This window comes from Bombina bombina, chromosome 2 (assembly GCF_027579735.1).
Source record: "Bombina bombina isolate aBomBom1 chromosome 2, aBomBom1.pri, whole genome shotgun sequence".
NCBI classification, from domain to species: Eukaryota; Metazoa; Chordata; class Amphibia; order Anura; family Bombinatoridae; genus Bombina; species Bombina bombina.
Window position 1 is genome coordinate 473,621,165 of NC_069500.1, and position 18,290 is coordinate 473,639,454.

Genomic DNA, 18,290 nt, shown 5'->3' on the forward strand with positions numbered 1-18,290 from the left:
CATCCGGAGGTATTTGCCCAGCTGATTCGGCTATGGGGCACACCAGAATTGGATCTGATGGCGTCCCGTCAGAATGCCAAACTTTCTTGTTACGGGTCCAGGTCCCGGGATCCCAAGGCGGTACTGATAGATGCTCTAGCAGTGCCTTGGTCCTTCAATCTGGCCTATGTATTTCCTCTCCTTCCTACGTCTGGTTGCCAGAATAAAGCAGGAGAGAGCTTTGGTGATTCTGATAGCACCTGCGTGGCCACAGGACTTGGTATGCAGACTTAGTGGACATGTCCTCGGTTCTACCATGGACTCTGCCAATGAGGCAGGACCTTCTAATCCAAGGTCTGTTCACGCATCCAAATCTAATTTCTCTGCGTCTGACTGCTTGGAGATTGAACGCCTGATTCTATCAAAGCGTGGTTTCTCTGAGTCGGTCATTGATACCCTGATTCAGGCTAGAAAGCCTGTCACCAGGAAGATCTATCATAAGATTTGGCGCAAATATCTTTATTGGTGTGAATCCAAAGGTTACTCGTGGAGTAAGATTAGGATTCCTAGAATATTGTCTTTTCTCCAAGAAGGTTTGGAGAAGGGATTATCAGCTAGTTCCTTATAAGGACAAATATCTGCTTTGTCTATTCTTCTACACAAACGTCTGGCAGATGTCCCAGACGTTCAAGCATTTAGTCAGGCTTTGGTCAGAATCAAGCCTGTATTTAAACCTGTTGCTCCGCCATGGAGCCTAAATTTAGTTCTTAAAGTTATTCAAGGTGTTCCGTTTGAACCTATGCATTCCATGGATATTAAGCTTCTATCTTGGAAAGTTTTGTTTTTAGTAGCTATCTCTTCGGCTCGAAGAGTTTCTGAGCTATATGCTTTACAGTGTGATTCCCCTTATCTTATTTTCCATGCAGATAAGGTGGTTTTGCGTACCAAACCTGGGTTTCTTCCTAAGGTTGTTTCTTATAAGAATATCAATCAAGAGATTGTTGTTCCTTCACTGTGTCCTAATTCTTCGTCAAAGAAGGAACGTCTGTTGCACAATGTTGATGTGGTTCGTGCTTTAAAGTTCTACTTACAAGCAACTAAAGATTTCCGTCAAACATCTTCATTGTTTGTTGTTTATTCTGGTAAGCGGAGAGGTCAGGCGGCTACGGCTACCTCTCTTTCCTTTTGGCTGAAAAGCATCATCCGTTTGGCTTATGAGACTGCTGGCCAACAGTCTCCTGAAAGAATTACTGCGCATTCTACTAGAGCTGTGGCTTCCACATGGCTTTTAAAAATGAGGCTTCTGTTAAACGGATTTGTAATGCGGCGACTTGGTCTTCGTTTCATACTTTTTCCAAATTTTACAAATTTGATACTTTTGCTTCTTTAGAGGCTATTTTTGGTAGAAAGGTTCTACAAGCAGTGGTGCCTTCCGATTAAGGTCCCTGTCTTGTCCCTCCCTTCATCTGTGTCCTAAAGCTTTGGTATTGGTATCCCACAAGTAAGGATGAATCCGTGGACTCAATACATCTTACAAGAGAAAACATAATTTATGCTTACCTGATAAATTTATTTCTCTTGTGATGTATCGAGTCCACGGCCCGCCCTGTTTATTAAGACTGGCATATATATATATATTTTTATTTTTAAACTTTCAGTCACCACTGCACCCTATAGTTTCTCCTTTTTCTTTCTAGCCTTCGGTCGAATGACTGGAGGGTGGAGCTAAGGGGGGAGCTATATAGGCAGCTCTGCTGTGGGTGCTCTCTCTGCCACTTCCTGTAGGGGAGGAGAATATCCCACAAGTAAGGATGAATCCGTGGACTCGATACATCACAAGAGAAATAAATTTATCAGGTAAGCATAAATTATGTTTTTTTTATTCACAATTTTTTCTTACAGATTTTTTATTTTTTTCTTACAGATTTTTTATTTTCTTTCACATAAGCATTTTTCCCACAGTTGGGTTATCACTTTATTTCATTTCACGTTTGTATGTAATACGTTTAAGCCGTTATTATCTCTGGGATATGAGAAAATTATCCAACTAATTATTCAACTACTTATTGATTGATCCTCAAACTTCACAAGTTTGATCTATACTGATAGTTAGATTTGTTCTGTATATAGATTAAATATAGATCTTGATCTCTGGTGCTTATTCCATTCATAGAAAAGTTTTTTTTTAACTAATTGTTCTTAATGTTTTTACTATATGTAAATGAAACCACTGTTTTAAGAACCTTGTTGGTGGAGTATTACTTAGGCACACCCAAAGAAAATTAGTGGTGTTGTTGGATTATTTACCTGTTGTTTACCTTAGCCTTTGTCGCTCCTATACAAATTCTTTATATTGCATTTTCTTTAGGACCTTATAAGGGGGTCTGTTTATAGTGTAGCAGGTAAACTCATCTAGGCGCTAGTTGTCTATTCCCAATTTTTTGCGGAGACTCACTCTTGCCATCTATCAGCAATCTATATCCCAGGAGTGGAGAACTGGGAAGGGGATTTTCTCAGTCGTCAGACTTTTCATCCGGGGGAGTGGGAGCTCCATCTGGAGGTGTTTGCACAATTGATTCATCAATGGGGCACACCAGAATTGGATCTGATGGCATCTCGTCAGAATGCCAAACTTCCTTGTTACGGGTCCAGATCAAGGGATCATCAAGCAGTACTGATAGATGCTCTAGCAGTACTGTGGTCGTTCAACCTGGCTTATGTGTTTTCTCCTTCCTCGTCTGATTGCCATAATCAAACAGGAGAGGGCTTCGGTAATTTTGATAGCACCTGCATGGCCACGCAGGACTTGGTATGCAGATCTGGTGGAAATTTCATCTCTGCCACCGTGGAAACTGCCACTGAGACAGGACCTTCTCATTCAGGGTCTGTTCCAACATCCAAATCTAGTTTCTCTGCGGCTGACTGCCTGGAGATTGAACGCTTGATTTTATCTAAGCGGAGATTCTCTGAGTCGGTCATAGATACCTTGATTCAGGCTCGAAAGCCTGTCACTAGGAAAATTTACCATAAGATATGGCGTAAATATCTTTATTGGTGCGAATCCAAAGGCTACTCATGGAGTAAGATCAGGATTCCTAGGATTTTGTCCTTTCTCCAAGAAGGATTGGAGAAGGGGTTATCAGCTAGTTCCTTAAAGGGACAGATATCTGCTTTGTTAATCTTACTGCACAAGCGTCTGGCAGATGTCCCAGACGTTCAGTCATTTTGTCAGGCTTTGGTTAGAATTAAGCCTGTGTTTAAACCTGTTGCTCCGCCATGGAGTTTGAATTTAGTTCTCAAAGTTCTTCAAGGGGTTCCGTTTGAACCTATGCATTCCATAGATATTAAGCTTCTATCTTGGAAAGTTCTGTTTTTAGTTGCTAGCTCTTCTGCTCGAAGAGTTTCTGAACTATCTGCATTACAATGCGACTCGCCTTATCTTATTTTCCATTCTAATAAGGTGGTTTTGCGTACCAAACCTGGATTCCTTCCTAAGGTTGTTTCTAATAAGAATATTAATCAGGAAATTGTTGTTCTTTCTGTGTCCTAACCCTTCTTCTAAGAAGGAGCGTCTGTTGCATAACTTGGACGTTGTTCGTGCCTTGAAGTTTTACTTACAAGCGACCAAGGATGTCCGGCAAACATCTTCTCTGTTTGTTGTCTATTCTGGAAAGCGTAGAGGTCAAAAAGCTACGGCTACCTCTTTCTTTTTGGCTGAAAAGCATCATCCGTTTGGCATACGAGACTGCTGGACAGCAGCCTCCTGAAAGGATTACAGCTCATTCTACTAGAGCGGTGGCTTCCACATGGGTTTTTAAAAACGATGCTTCTGTTGAACAGATTTGTAAGGCTGCGACTTGATCTTCCCTTCATACGTTTTCCAAATTTTACAAATTTGACACTCTCTTGCTTCTTCGGAGGCTATTTTTGGGAGAAAAGTTCTTCAAGCAGTGGTGCCTTCTGTTCAGGTATCTGTCTTGTCCCTCCCGTTCATCCGTGTCCTGTAGCTTTGGTATTGTATCCCACAAGTAAAGGATGAATCCGTGGACTCGTCGTATCTTATAAAAGAAAAGTAAATTTATGCTTACCTGATAAATTGATTTCTTCTATGATACGTCGAGTCCACGGCCCGCCCTGTCAATTTAAGACAGATTATATTTTTTGATTTAAAACTTGTCACCTCTGCACCTTTTAGTTTCTCCTTTTTCTTCCTATACCTTCGGTCGAATGACTGGGGGGTGGAGTCAAGGGAGGAGCTATATAGATAGCTCTGCTGTGGTGCTCTTTGCCACTTCCTCTTAGCAGGAGGATAATATCCCACAAGTAAAGGATGAATCCGTGGACTCGTCGTATCATAGAAGAAATCAATTTATCAGGTAAGCATAAATTTACTTTTCTTTGGCACCAACAATTCTGTAGCAACATCATTTTCATCATCGTCGTTATTTCTGGACACAGACAGCTCTTCAGAAATCATCTTGAATTTTATGTACCACGCAATACCAGCTGGCACAAAAAATGAGATTATACTACCGCACACACTGCCAATATCAGTAGGGTCAGGTGTCACTGGCAACCGTGGCACAAATGGACTAGACCACAGTCTTGCACTTGAATACAAAGACAGAGAACTATTGAATGGCCTTGATAATACAGTTAGCTTAGCTCTGATGATGCTAGTATAACTTCTTTAAGTTGCAGAGATGGCGCAGCGGATGCAGTCTTAAAAAAAGCTTCTTAAAGATTTTTGATTAGAACCGCACAATTTATTTTGATTAATAATTAAAGAATGGATGATATGCTTCTGTTGCAATTAAGACAAGAGACCACAGGCACTTGAAAGTCTTGAATATAAAGAGAGGACAACAATGTTCTATATGATGCAGTCACCTTGATTGAAGAGAGAAAACAGGCTAGCTGCACTTTAAAGAAGAAAAAGATAGGCTGACAGTGCTATGATGCAGTCACCTTGATTGAAGAGAAGTAGAGAACACACTGGCTTGCTGAACTTGAATATAAAGACAACAATGGGATTGATGATGCAGTCACCTTGATTGAAGAGAAAACAGGCTACCTGCACTTGAAAATAAAGAAGACAACGATGGGCTTGATTAAAGGGACACTCAATCAAAATTAAACTTTCATTATTCAGATAAAGCATGCTATTTTAAACAACTTTCCAATTAATTTCCATTAACTAAATGTGCACAGTTTTTTTTTTTTTTTTTTTTTTTTTTAACTTTGAGTCACCAGCTCCTACTGAGCATGTGCAAGAATAAGTGTGTATGTATTTGTGAATGGCTGATGGCTGTCACATGGTACGTGTATGCATTTGTGATTGGCTGATGGCTGTCACATGGCACAGGGGGAGTGGAAAAATATATAACTTTTAAAATTGTCAGAAAAAAAAACTACTACTCATTTGAAGTTCAGACTAAGTGCTATTGCATTGTCTTGTTATCTTGCATTTGTTGATTATGCAAATCTACTGTGTTGACTGGTCCTTTAAGCAGTCAGTGCACCTTGATTGAAGAGAGAACACAGCCTTGCTGCACTTTAAAGAAGAAAAAAATAGGCTGATACTTAGTGCTATGATGCAGTCACCTTGATTGAAGAGAAGTAGAGAACACTGGCTTTCTGCACTTGAATATAAAGATGACAACAATGGGCTCGCTTGATTAAGCAGTCACCTTGATTGAAGAGAGAACACAGGTTTGCTGCACTTTAAAGAAGAAAAAAATAGGCTGATAGTGCTATGATGCAGGCACCTTTATTGAAGAGAAGTAGAGAACACAGTGGCTTGCTGCACTTGAATAGAAAGACAACAATGGGATTGATGATGCAGTAACCTCGATTGAAGAGAACACAGGCTAGCTGCACTTGAATAGAAAGAAAGAATACAACAATGGGCTTGATGATGCAGTGGCATCACCTGGATTGAGACAAGAGACCACAGGCTTGTACTTGGTCTAGATCTAGAATATAAAGAAAACAATGGGCTTGCTTAACTTAATGATGATGCAGTCACCTTGATTAAGAAGAGACAAGAGACCACAGGCTTATGCACTTGAAATTATTTGAATATAAACTTTAAAGACGACAACAATGGGGTTGCTCATATTCATGTTTATTTAGACTGAGGCAACACTGGCTTTCACCGGAGGAGACTGACCTTGCAGTTGTAGAATACACAAGCACTGACCTTGCTGTTGTAGAAAACACTCGCTATGGATGACTGACCTTTCTGTTGTAGAAGACGCTGGCTGAATGGCTGACCTTGCTGTTGTAGAAGACACAGGCTTTTAGAGTTGCAGTGCACCTGCAGGGTGACTTTGCTGTTGTAGAAGAAGAAACAGGCTGCACTAGGGTGTGGATGACCTTGCTGTTGTAGAAGAAGAAACAGGCTGCAGAATGTGTGTGGATGACCTTGCTGTTGTAGAAGAAGAAACAGGCTGCAGAATGTGTGTGGATGACCTTGCTGTTGTAGAAGAAGAAACAGGCAGCACTAGGATGTGGATGACCTTGCTGTTGTAGAAGAAGAAACAGGCTGCAGGATGTGTGGATGAACTTGCTGTTGTAGAAGAAGAAACAGGCTGCAGGATGTGTGGATGACCTTGCTGTTGTAGAAGAAGAAACAGGCTGCACTAGGATGTGGATGACCTTGCTGTTGTAGAAGAAGAAACAGGCTGCAGGATGTGTGGATGACCTTGCTGTTGTAGAAGAAGAAACAGGCTGCACTATGATGTGGATGACCTTGCTGTTGTAGAAGAAGAAACAGGCTGCACTATGATGTGGATGACCTTGCTGTTGTAGAAGAAGAAACAGGCTGCACTATGATGTGGATGACCTTGCTGTTGTAGAAGAAGAAACAGGCTGCACTATGATGTGGATGACCTTGCTGTTGTAGAAGAAGAAACAGGCTGCACTAGGATGTGGATGACCTTGCTGTTGTAGAAGAAGAAACAGGCTGCAGGATGTGTGGATGACCTTGCTGTTGTAGAAGAAGAAACAGGCTGCACTATGATGTGGATGACCTTGCTGTTGTAGAAGAAGAAACAGGCTGCACTATGATGTGGATGACCTTGCTGTTGTAGAAGAAGAAACAGGCTGCACTATGATGTGGATGACCTTGCTGTTGTAGAAGAAGAAACAGGCTGCACTATGATGTGGATGACCTTGCTGTTGTAGAAGAAGAAACAGGCTGCACTATGATGTGGATGACCTTGCTGTTGTAGAAGAAGAAACAGGCTGCACTATGATGTGGATGACCTTGCTGTTGTAGAAGAAGAAACAGGCTGCACTATGATGTGGATGACCTTGCTGTTGTAGAAGAAGAAACAGGCTGCACTAGGATGTGGATGACCTTGCTGTTGTAGAAGAAGAAACAGGCTGCAGAATGTGTGTGGATGACCTTGCTGTTGTAGAAGAAGAAACAGGCTGCACTTTGATGTGGATGACCTTGCTGTTGTAGAAGAAGAAACAGGCTGCAGAATGTGTGTGGATGACCTTGCTGTTGTAGAAGAAGAAACAGGATGCACTTTGATGTGGATGACCTTGCTGTTGTAGAAGAAGAAACAGGCTGCAGGATGTGTGGATGAACTTGCTGTTGTAGAAGAAGAAACAGGCTGCAGGATGTGTGGATGAACTTGCTGTTGTAGAAGAAGAAACAGGCTGCATTAGGATGTGGATGACCTTGCTGTTGTAGAAGAAGAAACAGGCTGCATTAGGATGTGGATGACCTTGCTGTTGTAGAAGAAGAAACAGGCTGCATTAGGATGTGGATGACCTTGCTGGTGTAGAAGAAGAAACAGGCTGCAGGATGTGTGGATAAACTTGCTGGTGTAGAAGAAGAAACAGGCTGCAGGATGTGTGGATGAACTTGCTGGTGTAGAAGAAGAAACAGGCTGCAGGATGTGTGGATGAACTTGCTGTTGTAGAAGAAGAAACAGGATGCAATCTGGAACCACAGCTGTTGGCTGATTTTGGTGAACTTGAGTAGATGACACAGGCACTGTCAGGCAGTATTTGCTGTTGGTTGAACAATAAACACAAAAGATTTTTAGAATAAGGCGGTGGTGGGAGGGAGACAAGTTCTACTTTTTGGAAAGACAAAATCAATGAATGAAAATTTGAAATGTATAAAAAAAGTGTTTTTTTTACTTTTGTGTCCCTCCCAGTCCATTACTGTTTCTGACTGTTGTGTTTGTTCATTGTGTCAACAACACAGTCAGAAACAGTAATGGACTGGGAGGGACACAAAAGTAAAAAAAACACTTTTTTTTCTACATTTAATTAATTTGTTTTGTGTTCTGAATCAAGAGCAGTAGAGCATGGCATCCATGCTATTTTAAGCAACATTTGAAATTAAATTGACTTATATTTTATTAGCTTAGCTATTTATTTATTTTTTCTTAAACACAATTGGTTAGGCGTACTTAGGGCTGCTATTTTGTGGCTGCACAATGCACATGGACAGTTAATAGGACATTGCAGACTTGACACAATGAATGCATTGCTTGCACATTTAAGCATCATGCTAATTTTGATATTTTTTGCTTACCAAAATGCATTAACCATTAATGATTTTTTTTGTTGTTACAGCACTAGCCTAGCATCAATGATTAACCCTTTCGTGACAGGGTTAAAGTGCCTACATCGGAACAACTGTTCCGATGTAGACAAATTGAAACTACGCGATCGTGCATACGATCGCGAGATTTCAATTATTGGATCGCATCTGGGGGGCGTCCCTACAATCCTAGGAACGCCCTCCAGACCGCGATTAAATCCCTGAAGCACAGAAGGCTTCAGGACAGCCGTTATGACGTTCCATTCCGTCATAACGGCTTTAAAGCCCAGTCTAATTATGACGGAATGGAACGGCATAACGGCTTTAAAAGGTTAAAAAAAAAAATCTGACTTGCATTAATTGCAGAGGCTGAGCTACAATAAAACGTTAGAATTATTATTTTTTTTTAAATAAAAAAAAATATTACTTTATTTGCACTTGCTGCAGCAATGCATCCATCCATAAATAAACATATTATTAAACCAATATAACTTATTTGGGAACGTAAACTAATATAATAAGATCTTTTTTTGATTATTTATTAAAAATTATTTGTGTTATGGTACACTACTGGACTGCAAACTGGTATAATAAGGGTAATGGTAATGTAAATATAAAATTAACTATTTAAAATTAGAGGAAAAATATAAAAAACAAAAATATGTGCACTGACTGCACCACTGTGTACTGTTAAGGAGATTGATGATCTATCTTCTGGGAATCTAAATCACTATCTATTAAAAAGTAACTCATTATCTATATCATGATCATCCTCTATATTCTGATGATGAAGTAGAGCTAGAGACTGTTCTGTAGTAGTAAAATATATTATTTTATGTGTAACATAAATAATATAAATTCACAAAGCAATACATCCTACGAGCAAGTAGTAGTAGCAAGTACAACCCTTAATGAACAAACATGTTATCTAAATCTCAATGTTTACATTCACAATTTCACATGCATCACAGAAAAAAAAGTGCACTTTAAAAGTTTTAATTTCTTTTTAATACTTTATTGCTCACAACTTTGAGCTGTCCCAACGCTTGACCACTGCCACACTACTCCCAGATGACTGCAGGATGAAAGCCAGTTGCTGCCACACACTCGGCAAAAATGGCCGTTTATGCAGGCATTCTCAGGTCCGCCCACGGCCGCACCCTGGTCCGCCTCTCATCCTCCCTCTCCGCCTCCGTTTTCATGAAGAATAAAGAATGTGTGTTTTTTTTTCTTCATTAAAATAGTGTACTCTCGCTGTTTTTAAACTGCGGCGATTAATCGCGGTTTAAAACCACATGTGCAGTTAATCGTGCAGCCCTACTTCGTACCTTTCTCTCCAGTCTGCTATTCGTCCATCAGTGACTTAATGCTTGGAGGTGATTTGGTCTGATGTTTGCTTCCATGGACATCATTCCTTTTGCTCGATTCCATCTGAGACCTCTACAACTATGCATGCTTAGTCAATGGAACGGAGACCATTCATATTTATTGTAGAGGGTAGATCTGGATCCCCTTACAAGAGTCTGTCTCTCTCACTCACACACACCCCCGGATCATCTATCTCAGGGCTCTTGCTTCTGGAGATCTCCTGAGTGAGTGTGTCTAAGGACGCCAGCCTGGTAGGCTGGGGAGCAGTTTGGGGCTCTCTAACAGCTCAGGGTTTGTGTCTTGGGAGGAGTCTTCTCTTCCTTGAGTTGAGTGCAATCTTCAATGCCTTGCAGCTTGGCCTCAATTATCTTTTAGTCTGGTTTATCAGATTCCAGTAGGACTACATCGCCTCAGTGGTTTACATCAACCACCAGGGAGGAACTTTGAGTTCCTTGACAAATTAAGGAGGTGACTCACATTCTGCAGTGGACAGAAGCGCACGGTTGTCTTCTATCTGCCATCCACATTCTAGGAGTGGACATTTTTGGAGGTGGTTCTTCCCGGGGAGTGTGCTCTCCATCCAGAAGTGTTCTTCAGCATAACCCTCAGGTGGGGGGTTCCGGAGTTTGATCTGATGGCGCCTCAAAAAAAAACACCAGGCTTCCAAAGTACGGATCTAGGACAAGAAATCCTTAAGCCGCTGTAATAGATACTTTGGCGGTTCCTTGGATTTTCGGTCTAGCATACCTGTTTTCCTCTGTTTGCTCTCTTTCCACGACTCATTGCTCGTATCATTCAGTATTCATTCATATATCTACAGTATTATTATTATTATTATTATTATTATTTATATATATATATTTTTTTTGTGATTAATTTTTTCTTCTGGTATACATCTTGGAGAGATCTGATTGTAGATTAGCGCTGATATATTCCTTGTGTGCTCGTATCATTCAGGAGAGAGCATCTGTGATCACTTGGCTCCTGCCTGGCCTCGCAGTACCTGGTTCACGAATCTGGGGGAGTGTCATCCTCCTTGGACGTTACTTCTGTTCCACCTTGGAGGTTACTTCTGAGGAACGACCTTCTAATTCAGGGTCCATTCCTCCATTCAAATCTAGAATCTCTGAAGCTGTTTTCTTGGAGTTTGAACGTCTAGTCCTGTCTACATGTGGTTTCTGAGGCAGTTATTCATACTATGCCTCAGGCTCGTAATCCTGTCTCTTGCAGGATTTACCATAAGGTATGGTGTATATACTATGTTTGGTGCAAAGCTAGAGTCGGTTGAGGATTCACAGAATTTTATCTTTTCTTCAGGATGGCCTGGAGAAGGATTTGTTAGTCAGTACTCTGAAGGGTCAGATTTCTGCACTGTTCATTTTTTGCTCAAACGTCTGGCAGATTTATCAGATGTTGAAGTTTTGTTCAGGCCCTGGTCAGAATCAGGTCTGTGTTTAAAAACTGAACCTGTTGCTCCTCCTTGGAGCCTCAACATAGGGTTTTTTAAGCAGGCTCAGTTTGAGCCAATGCATGTTGTTGTTATCTGGGAGGGTTTTTTTTTTTTTTTTTTTTATCTTCAGCTCTGCGGTGTGATTCCCTGTGTTTTATTTTCATGCAGATAAGGCAGTCCTTCGTACTAACTAGTTTTGTTTTTTTCTCCCTAAGGTGGTGTCAGATTGAAGCCTTAAAAGGACATTATACACCCAAAAAAATATGGGCTATTTAAATAAAGCACTCAAAGAAGATATAGTTTGTAATTGACATGTATTATCAATTTTGCTTCTAAAGTGCCTAAAAATGATGATAAAGTTTATATTGCTCTGACTATATTTGAATACGTCCGTAATACCCACTAGCTACAGACAAAGGCTTTTTTTCCTCAGTCCCTAGCTAGTCCTTGCCCCCATGCTGAAGCTGTCTGTGTAATGTGCAATCCCCTCACCTCTCACTTTACAAACACAGTAATAACAACAGTATGTATGTAAATAGAATGTACTGCATATGCCAGTACTAAGCAGTTTATTTTATATATATATATATATATATATATATATATATCAATCTCATTTACATAACATATATTCCAGCCAACCATCCACAGTTGTCCATCCCTCAAACAAGGCAGTAAAACGTTGGCATCAAGTACTAAAAAAAAATGAAGCAAAGATTCAATAGTGAGCAGCGGTCTACCTTCAGTGCCGCTGACCCGCTGTCAATTACAATCAGAACCGGAGTGAGAGGACAGTCACTGGAGCGTATTCAAATATAGTCAGAGCAATACAGGGAGTGCAGAATTATTAGGCAAGTTGTATTTTTGAGGATTAATTGTATTATTGAACAACAACCATGTTTTCAATGAACCCAAAAAACTCATTAATATCAAAGCTGAATAGTTTTGGAAGTAGTTTTTAGTTTGTTTTTAGTTATAGCTATTTTAGGGGGATATCTGTGTGTGCAGGTGACTATTACGGTGCATAATTATTAGGCAACTTAACAAAAAACAAATATATACCCATTTCAATTATTTATTTTTAGCAGTGAAACCAATATAACATCTCAACATTCACAAATATACATTTCTAACATTCAAAAACAAAACAAAAACAAATCAGTGACCAATATAGCCACCTTTCTTTGCAAGGACACTCAAAAGCCTGCCATCCATGGATTCTGTCAGTGTTTTGATCTGTTCACCATCAACATTGCGTGCAGCAGCAACCACAGCCTCCCAGACACTGTTCAGAGAGGTGTACTGTTTTCCCTCCTTGTAAATCTCACATTTGATGATGGACCACAGGTTCTCAATGGGGTTCAGATCAGGTGAACAAGGAGGCCATGTCATTAGATTTTCTTCTTTTATACCCTTTCTTGCCAGCCACACTGTGGAGTACTTGGACGCGTGTGATGGAGCATTGTCCTGCTTGAAAATCATGTTTTTCTTGAAGGATGCAGACTTCTTCCTGTACCACTGCTTGAAGAAGGTGTCTTCCAGAAACTGGCAGTAGGACTGGGAGTTGAGCTTGACTCCATCCTCAACCCGAAAAGGCCCCACAAGCTCATCTTTGATGATACCAGCCCAAACCAGTACTCCACCTCCACCTTGCTGGCGTCTGAGTCGGACTGGAGCTCTCTGCCCTTTACCTATCCAGCCACGGGCCCATCCATCTGGCCCATCAAGACTCACTCTCATTTCATCAGTCCATAAAACCTTAGAAAAATCAGTCTTGAGATATTTCTTGGCTCAGCTTGTGTGTCTTGTTCAGTGGTGGTCGTCTTTCAGCCTTTCTTACCTTGGCCATGTCTCTGAGTATTGCACACCTTGTGCTTTTGGGCACTCCAGTGATGTTGCAGCTCTGAAATATGGCCAAACTGGTGGCATCTTGGCAGCTGCACGCTTTACTTTTCTCAGTTCATGGGCAGTTATTTTGCGCCTTGGTTTTTCCACACGTTTCTTGCGACCCTGTTGACTATTTTGAATGAAACGCTTGATTGTTCGATGATCACGCTTTAGAAGCTTTGTAATTTTAAGAGTGCTGCATCCCTCTGCAAGATATCTCACTATTTTTGACTTTTCTGAGCCTGTCAAGTCCTTCTTTTGACCCATTTTGCCAAAGGAAAGGAAGTTGCCTAATAATTATGCACACCTGATATAGGGTGTTGATGTCATTAGACCACACCCCTTCTCATTACAGAGATGCACATCACCTAATATGCTTAATTGGTAGTAGGCTTTCGAGCCTATACAGCTTGGAGTAAGACAACATGCATAAAGAGGATGATGTGGTCAAAATACTCATTTGCCTAATAATTCTGCACACAGTGTATAAACTTTATCATCATTTTTAGGCACTTTAGAAGCAAAATTGATAATACATGTCGATTACAAACTATATCTTCTTTGAGTGCTTTATTTAAATAGCCCATATTTTTTTGAGTGTATAATGTCCCTTTAATCAGGAAATTGTAGTTCCTTCTTTTTGTCCTTAACCTTCTACTCATAAGGAACGTCTTTTTGCATAACTTGGATGTTGTGCATGCTCTAAGTGTTTCCTTCGAGCTACTAAAGTTTTTAGTCAATCTTCTGCCCTGTTTTATCTGGAAAGTGTAAGGGTCAGAAGGCCACTTCTACTTCTCTTTCCCTCTGGTTAAGAAGTATGATTAATTTGGCTTATGAGACTTCTGGACAGCAGCCTCCTGAGAGAATTTCGGCTCATTCCACTAGGGCTGTCTCCTTCTTGGGCTTTAAAAAATAAAGCTTCAGTGGGACAGTTTTGCAAGGCGGCAACATGTTCCTCTTTGCATACTTTTTCCAAATTCTACTATTTTATTATTTTGCCTCGTCTGAGGCTTCTTTTGGGAGAAAAGTTCTTCAAGCGATTGTGCCTTCTGTTTAGGTGGTCCTGCCTTTTTTCCTCTCTCCCTGTTCATTCCGTGTCCTCTAGCTTGGGTATTGGTTCCCACTAGTAATTGGAATGACGTTGTGGACTCTCCATGTCATAGAAAAGAAAACAAAACAAAATTTATGCTTACCTGATAAATTTCTTTCTTTCCGTACATGGAGAGTCCACGACCCCGCCCTCTTTTTAATTATATATATCTGCCGTTTTTTTTTAGTAAACCTTGCGCACCTTTTTCACCCTTGTGTTTCTTCTTTTTCAATTTTCCTTCGGCTGAATGACTGGGGATTATGGGTAAGGGAAGTTACACATAACAGCTTTGCTGGGGTGCTCTTTGCCTCCTCCTGCTGGCCAAGAGTTGAATATCCCACTAGTAATTGGAATTACGTTGTGGACTCTCCATGTACGGAAAGAAATTTATCAGGTAAGCATAAATTTTTGTTTTACTTTAGGATATGCACAGATCTCAACCTGTTTTATGGCACTTTAAGCTTAATTTTGTCTTTTTACTGTCCCAGCATTCAAGAAACATTCATATTTCTGAAGATTAAAGGATTATTTAAGCACTAGCGAATTTTATTAAATAAAATTATAATTTACTGTATAAAATGTTAATAAAAATGGGTTGTTTTAGAGCTTTTTGCATTTTGTGGCTTCTGGAAAAGCGGTGTAAAACCCATAACATTTTGTGCTTGAGGAGTGATCATATTGGCTTAACCAAATTGATTTACCTGTGGTCAAGCAAAGAAAACCTGAAACTCTTCTTTATTTGTGACCCTCAAGAGCTGTGATTGAATAGCTAGGATATGCAGCCCACAACGTACTGTTGACTCACCACAATGAATGGGTCTCCTCTTAGAATAAAAGTATATATATTTTTTATTTATTTTTTAACTTGTAAGGAGCTTGAATTCTAGAACAGGGATGCTTTGTTCATTTTTGCAAGTACTCAGAGTTGAGAGGTCTTGACAGATATTTTTTAGCATTTAGGTTCAAATTAAATTGACCAAGAAACATGCCAGTTACCTGATCTTTGTTTTTTTTTTGTAATCACTCAGGTGGAGTTCCCCGAAGCCAGAATCTATGAAGAAACACTGAACATCCTTCTGTATGAAGCTCAGGATGGGCGAGGACCAGATAATGCTTTGCTGGAAGCCACAGGTGGGGCCGCAGGTCGGTCACACCACTTAGAGGATGACGATGAACGTGATCGAATTGAAAGAGTAAGACGGATCCATATCAAAAGACCAGATGACCGAACTCATCTTCACCAATAAAACTCAGCTATTTTTGTTAATTTGCCGTCCACAAGAGATTTTACACCTCTATTTGAGCACGTCCCAAATGGGAAGAAGCATAGTATAACGGTTAAGGTGGTAATCTTTTTAAACCATGCTTGTGTGGCTAATTTTTTGACCACCTTACACTTTCCAGTTACTTTTAAGGGACACCAAGCTGAATTTGTTTTTTGTCAGCATAAGGACTTTCTTATTAATTCCTCCTAGTTCCAACTAATTGATGGTCCTGTATTTTTTTATTTATATATACATTTATGCCAACACTTACTGGAGCTAACATGGGAACACTTAAGTGACAGAAGACAAAGCAGATTCCGAATAGAGATGCTTTGTTGCCTTAAATGCATTGTTTGATATGGTATGTTGTGTTAGAAGCACCCCATTTTACATTTTTGTGTGCACAGGAGACCATTTGATAATTAATTGGATATCAACCCTTTCACTCTCGGTGGGACTAGCTCTACCAGCTGTCTTACTTTATAGGGTTATTTAAGGAAATGTTGATTTTGTATGCCAGGATCACATCCACAACAATTTCATCAAAAGGGCCTTAAGTTTTTGGCCTGGTAATAAATATTTTTACTTTAAACTAGCAATACTCCATGAAGTGCTTGAGGTTTTATGGTATGTGTGTGTGTGTGTGCGTTTTTATGTTTTGGTTTTTTTATGCATTTCTTTCTAAAAGTATTACACAAATATTTATATTTTACCTTTTCTCTCCAATAAACATGGTTCTGGACTCTCACATACCACTAGTGTTTTCGTTTGTTGTATTTATCTTATTTTGACGGGGGGGTTGCATTTTTGTTTTAAAACCAATTTTTACAAGAGGTGTAATGAGCTAAACCTATAAAGAAAAACGTCTTTCACTCATCTTATTAATGTCCGGTATGAGCAATTTAATCTATCCAAATTGGGTTCTCATGCCCCTCTGTGTCTTATGGTGGTGTTAGTGGCTCTGAAAGAGTACCCTCTCTTTGCTTAACACCTCATTCATGCATAGTCGGACGAAACTGATGATCTGTGAATAAGAGAAGCATCTTTTAGATGAGTTATGCAATAAACATAATAAAATCGCAGCTTCAATTCAGTTTTTAACTAAAGTAGCAAATGTATGATATAATGGGGAGGCGTTATTTCCTTGAGGTAATGATTAGTCAGTTAAAGGTTGTTCATTTGCACTTGGCGAGTGGGGAAGGGGGGAAAAGAGTTGGGAGGGGAGAAAAAAAAGAGAAAAGGGCTGATTTGTGGTTTACAATTTTCAATAATATCTAAGTAGGTGAGTGATTTGTTTTAGTTTGTCGTGTCCTTCTCCAGGGTTCCCACACCTGGAAATGTAAGGTAGTTTTGTTCTGTAGGGAGAATATAAGGCTTTTTCATCATTTCAAGGTAATCCATTATGTTGACAATTTCTTGCCAGGATGGGAGTTTGGATTGTTTCCAGAGTTTAGCAATGGATAGTTTGGCCACCACAAGGAGATATAAAACTAATAATTTACTCAGTAGTTGTAAATTCCGCAAGCCTAAATGAAACAGTGTGTACCTAGTATCTGGAGTCCTATGGAGGAACATTTATGAAATAGTAAAGTCCAAAAGGGCTGTAATGTCTGGCACTCCCACCATGCATGATCCAACCTTGCCACAACCTCTCCAGCACAAGGGAGAATTTGTGGGGGAAATCTTAAGTCGTAGTGGGGTAAGGTGCAATTGAGTGCACATTTTTGAGGTATAGTTCCTGCATGGTTGTGCAATGGCCACTTTTTGTAAGGGATGGTGCCAGTGACCACTTTTCCTGGTCTGCCTGGATGTTTAGTTGGTGGGTTTTTTTTGGGGTTTTTTTTTCCCCCACTGTAGAATATAGGGAGTCTTATAAATTTTTGGTGAGTTGAGGATGTCTTTTTTGTATGAGATCGAGAGGGCTCTTGGGATTGGGCTTGTTGATGCCCACCTCTTTTCCCAGTCAGTAGGGGGGGGCGCAAAGTGGGAGCTCTATGAAGCCCCAAGACTTTATATGACTTTGAAGTCTCCAGAATTCAAATATAAGTAGTTGGGACAGAATATTGCATGGGTGCCTCGTCTAAGCTTCCAGTAGGACAGAAAAATTGTACAACTCATTGCACTTTGTTTTGTACAACTATATGAATAATATAGCTAGGCTTAACCTTCTTGTGAATTGCAAGTGTAAGAGTCAATGGGGTGCTTTGCAATACATTTGCCTTAAGCTAGTTGTTGGTTTAAGCCTGAATTAATAGCGGAGAGAAAAAGAGGGAGGTGATCCTCACATGCTTCGTTTGTCTGTGGGAATAGTGGTAAGTGTATAGAGTGTTTAGTAAAATTAGCACTCAGTACTACGTTAAACTTTATGGTGCTATTAAATCAAGAGGGTTACCATAGATGGAGTAGATGTGTGGGCACCTCCTCGTAGTTTTAGGAAAACAAGGGAGTTCTATATATGTGACCATAGGTATCATGTAGCTAAGACGAACACCGTTGAAAAAACAAAAGGTATGATGTGCGTTAAGACACATTGCGATAGCTGTATCTTGAATAGAGTTGTATGTAGTTAAGAGTGGGGGGAGACATAAAGGGGGAAAGAGGACTTATTTGTGTGAATCAGAAGCTTATGTGTCGTTAGTAAATAGGGTTAAAGTGAGGTGTGATATATTTTTTTTTTTTTTC

At 40.1% G+C, this 18,290-nt stretch overlaps 1 protein-coding gene across 3 annotated transcripts in view; it reads left to right on the forward strand.

The window, feature by feature from the left end:
• Positions 1 to 16,356, forward strand: part of KCTD10 (potassium channel tetramerization domain containing 10) — a 71,707-nt gene extending 55,351 nt beyond the window's left edge. For all 3 annotated transcript variants that reach the window (XM_053702115.1, XM_053702116.1, XM_053702114.1), the window contains exon 7: positions 15,372 to 16,356. In XM_053702115.1, coding sequence (XP_053558090.1) covers positions 15,372 to 15,590 — 219 coding nt within the window. In that variant the 3' untranslated portion in view covers positions 15,591 to 16,356. The remainder of the gene's footprint in view (positions 1 to 15,371) is intronic.
• Positions 16,357 to 18,290: the final 1,934 nt, after the last annotated feature.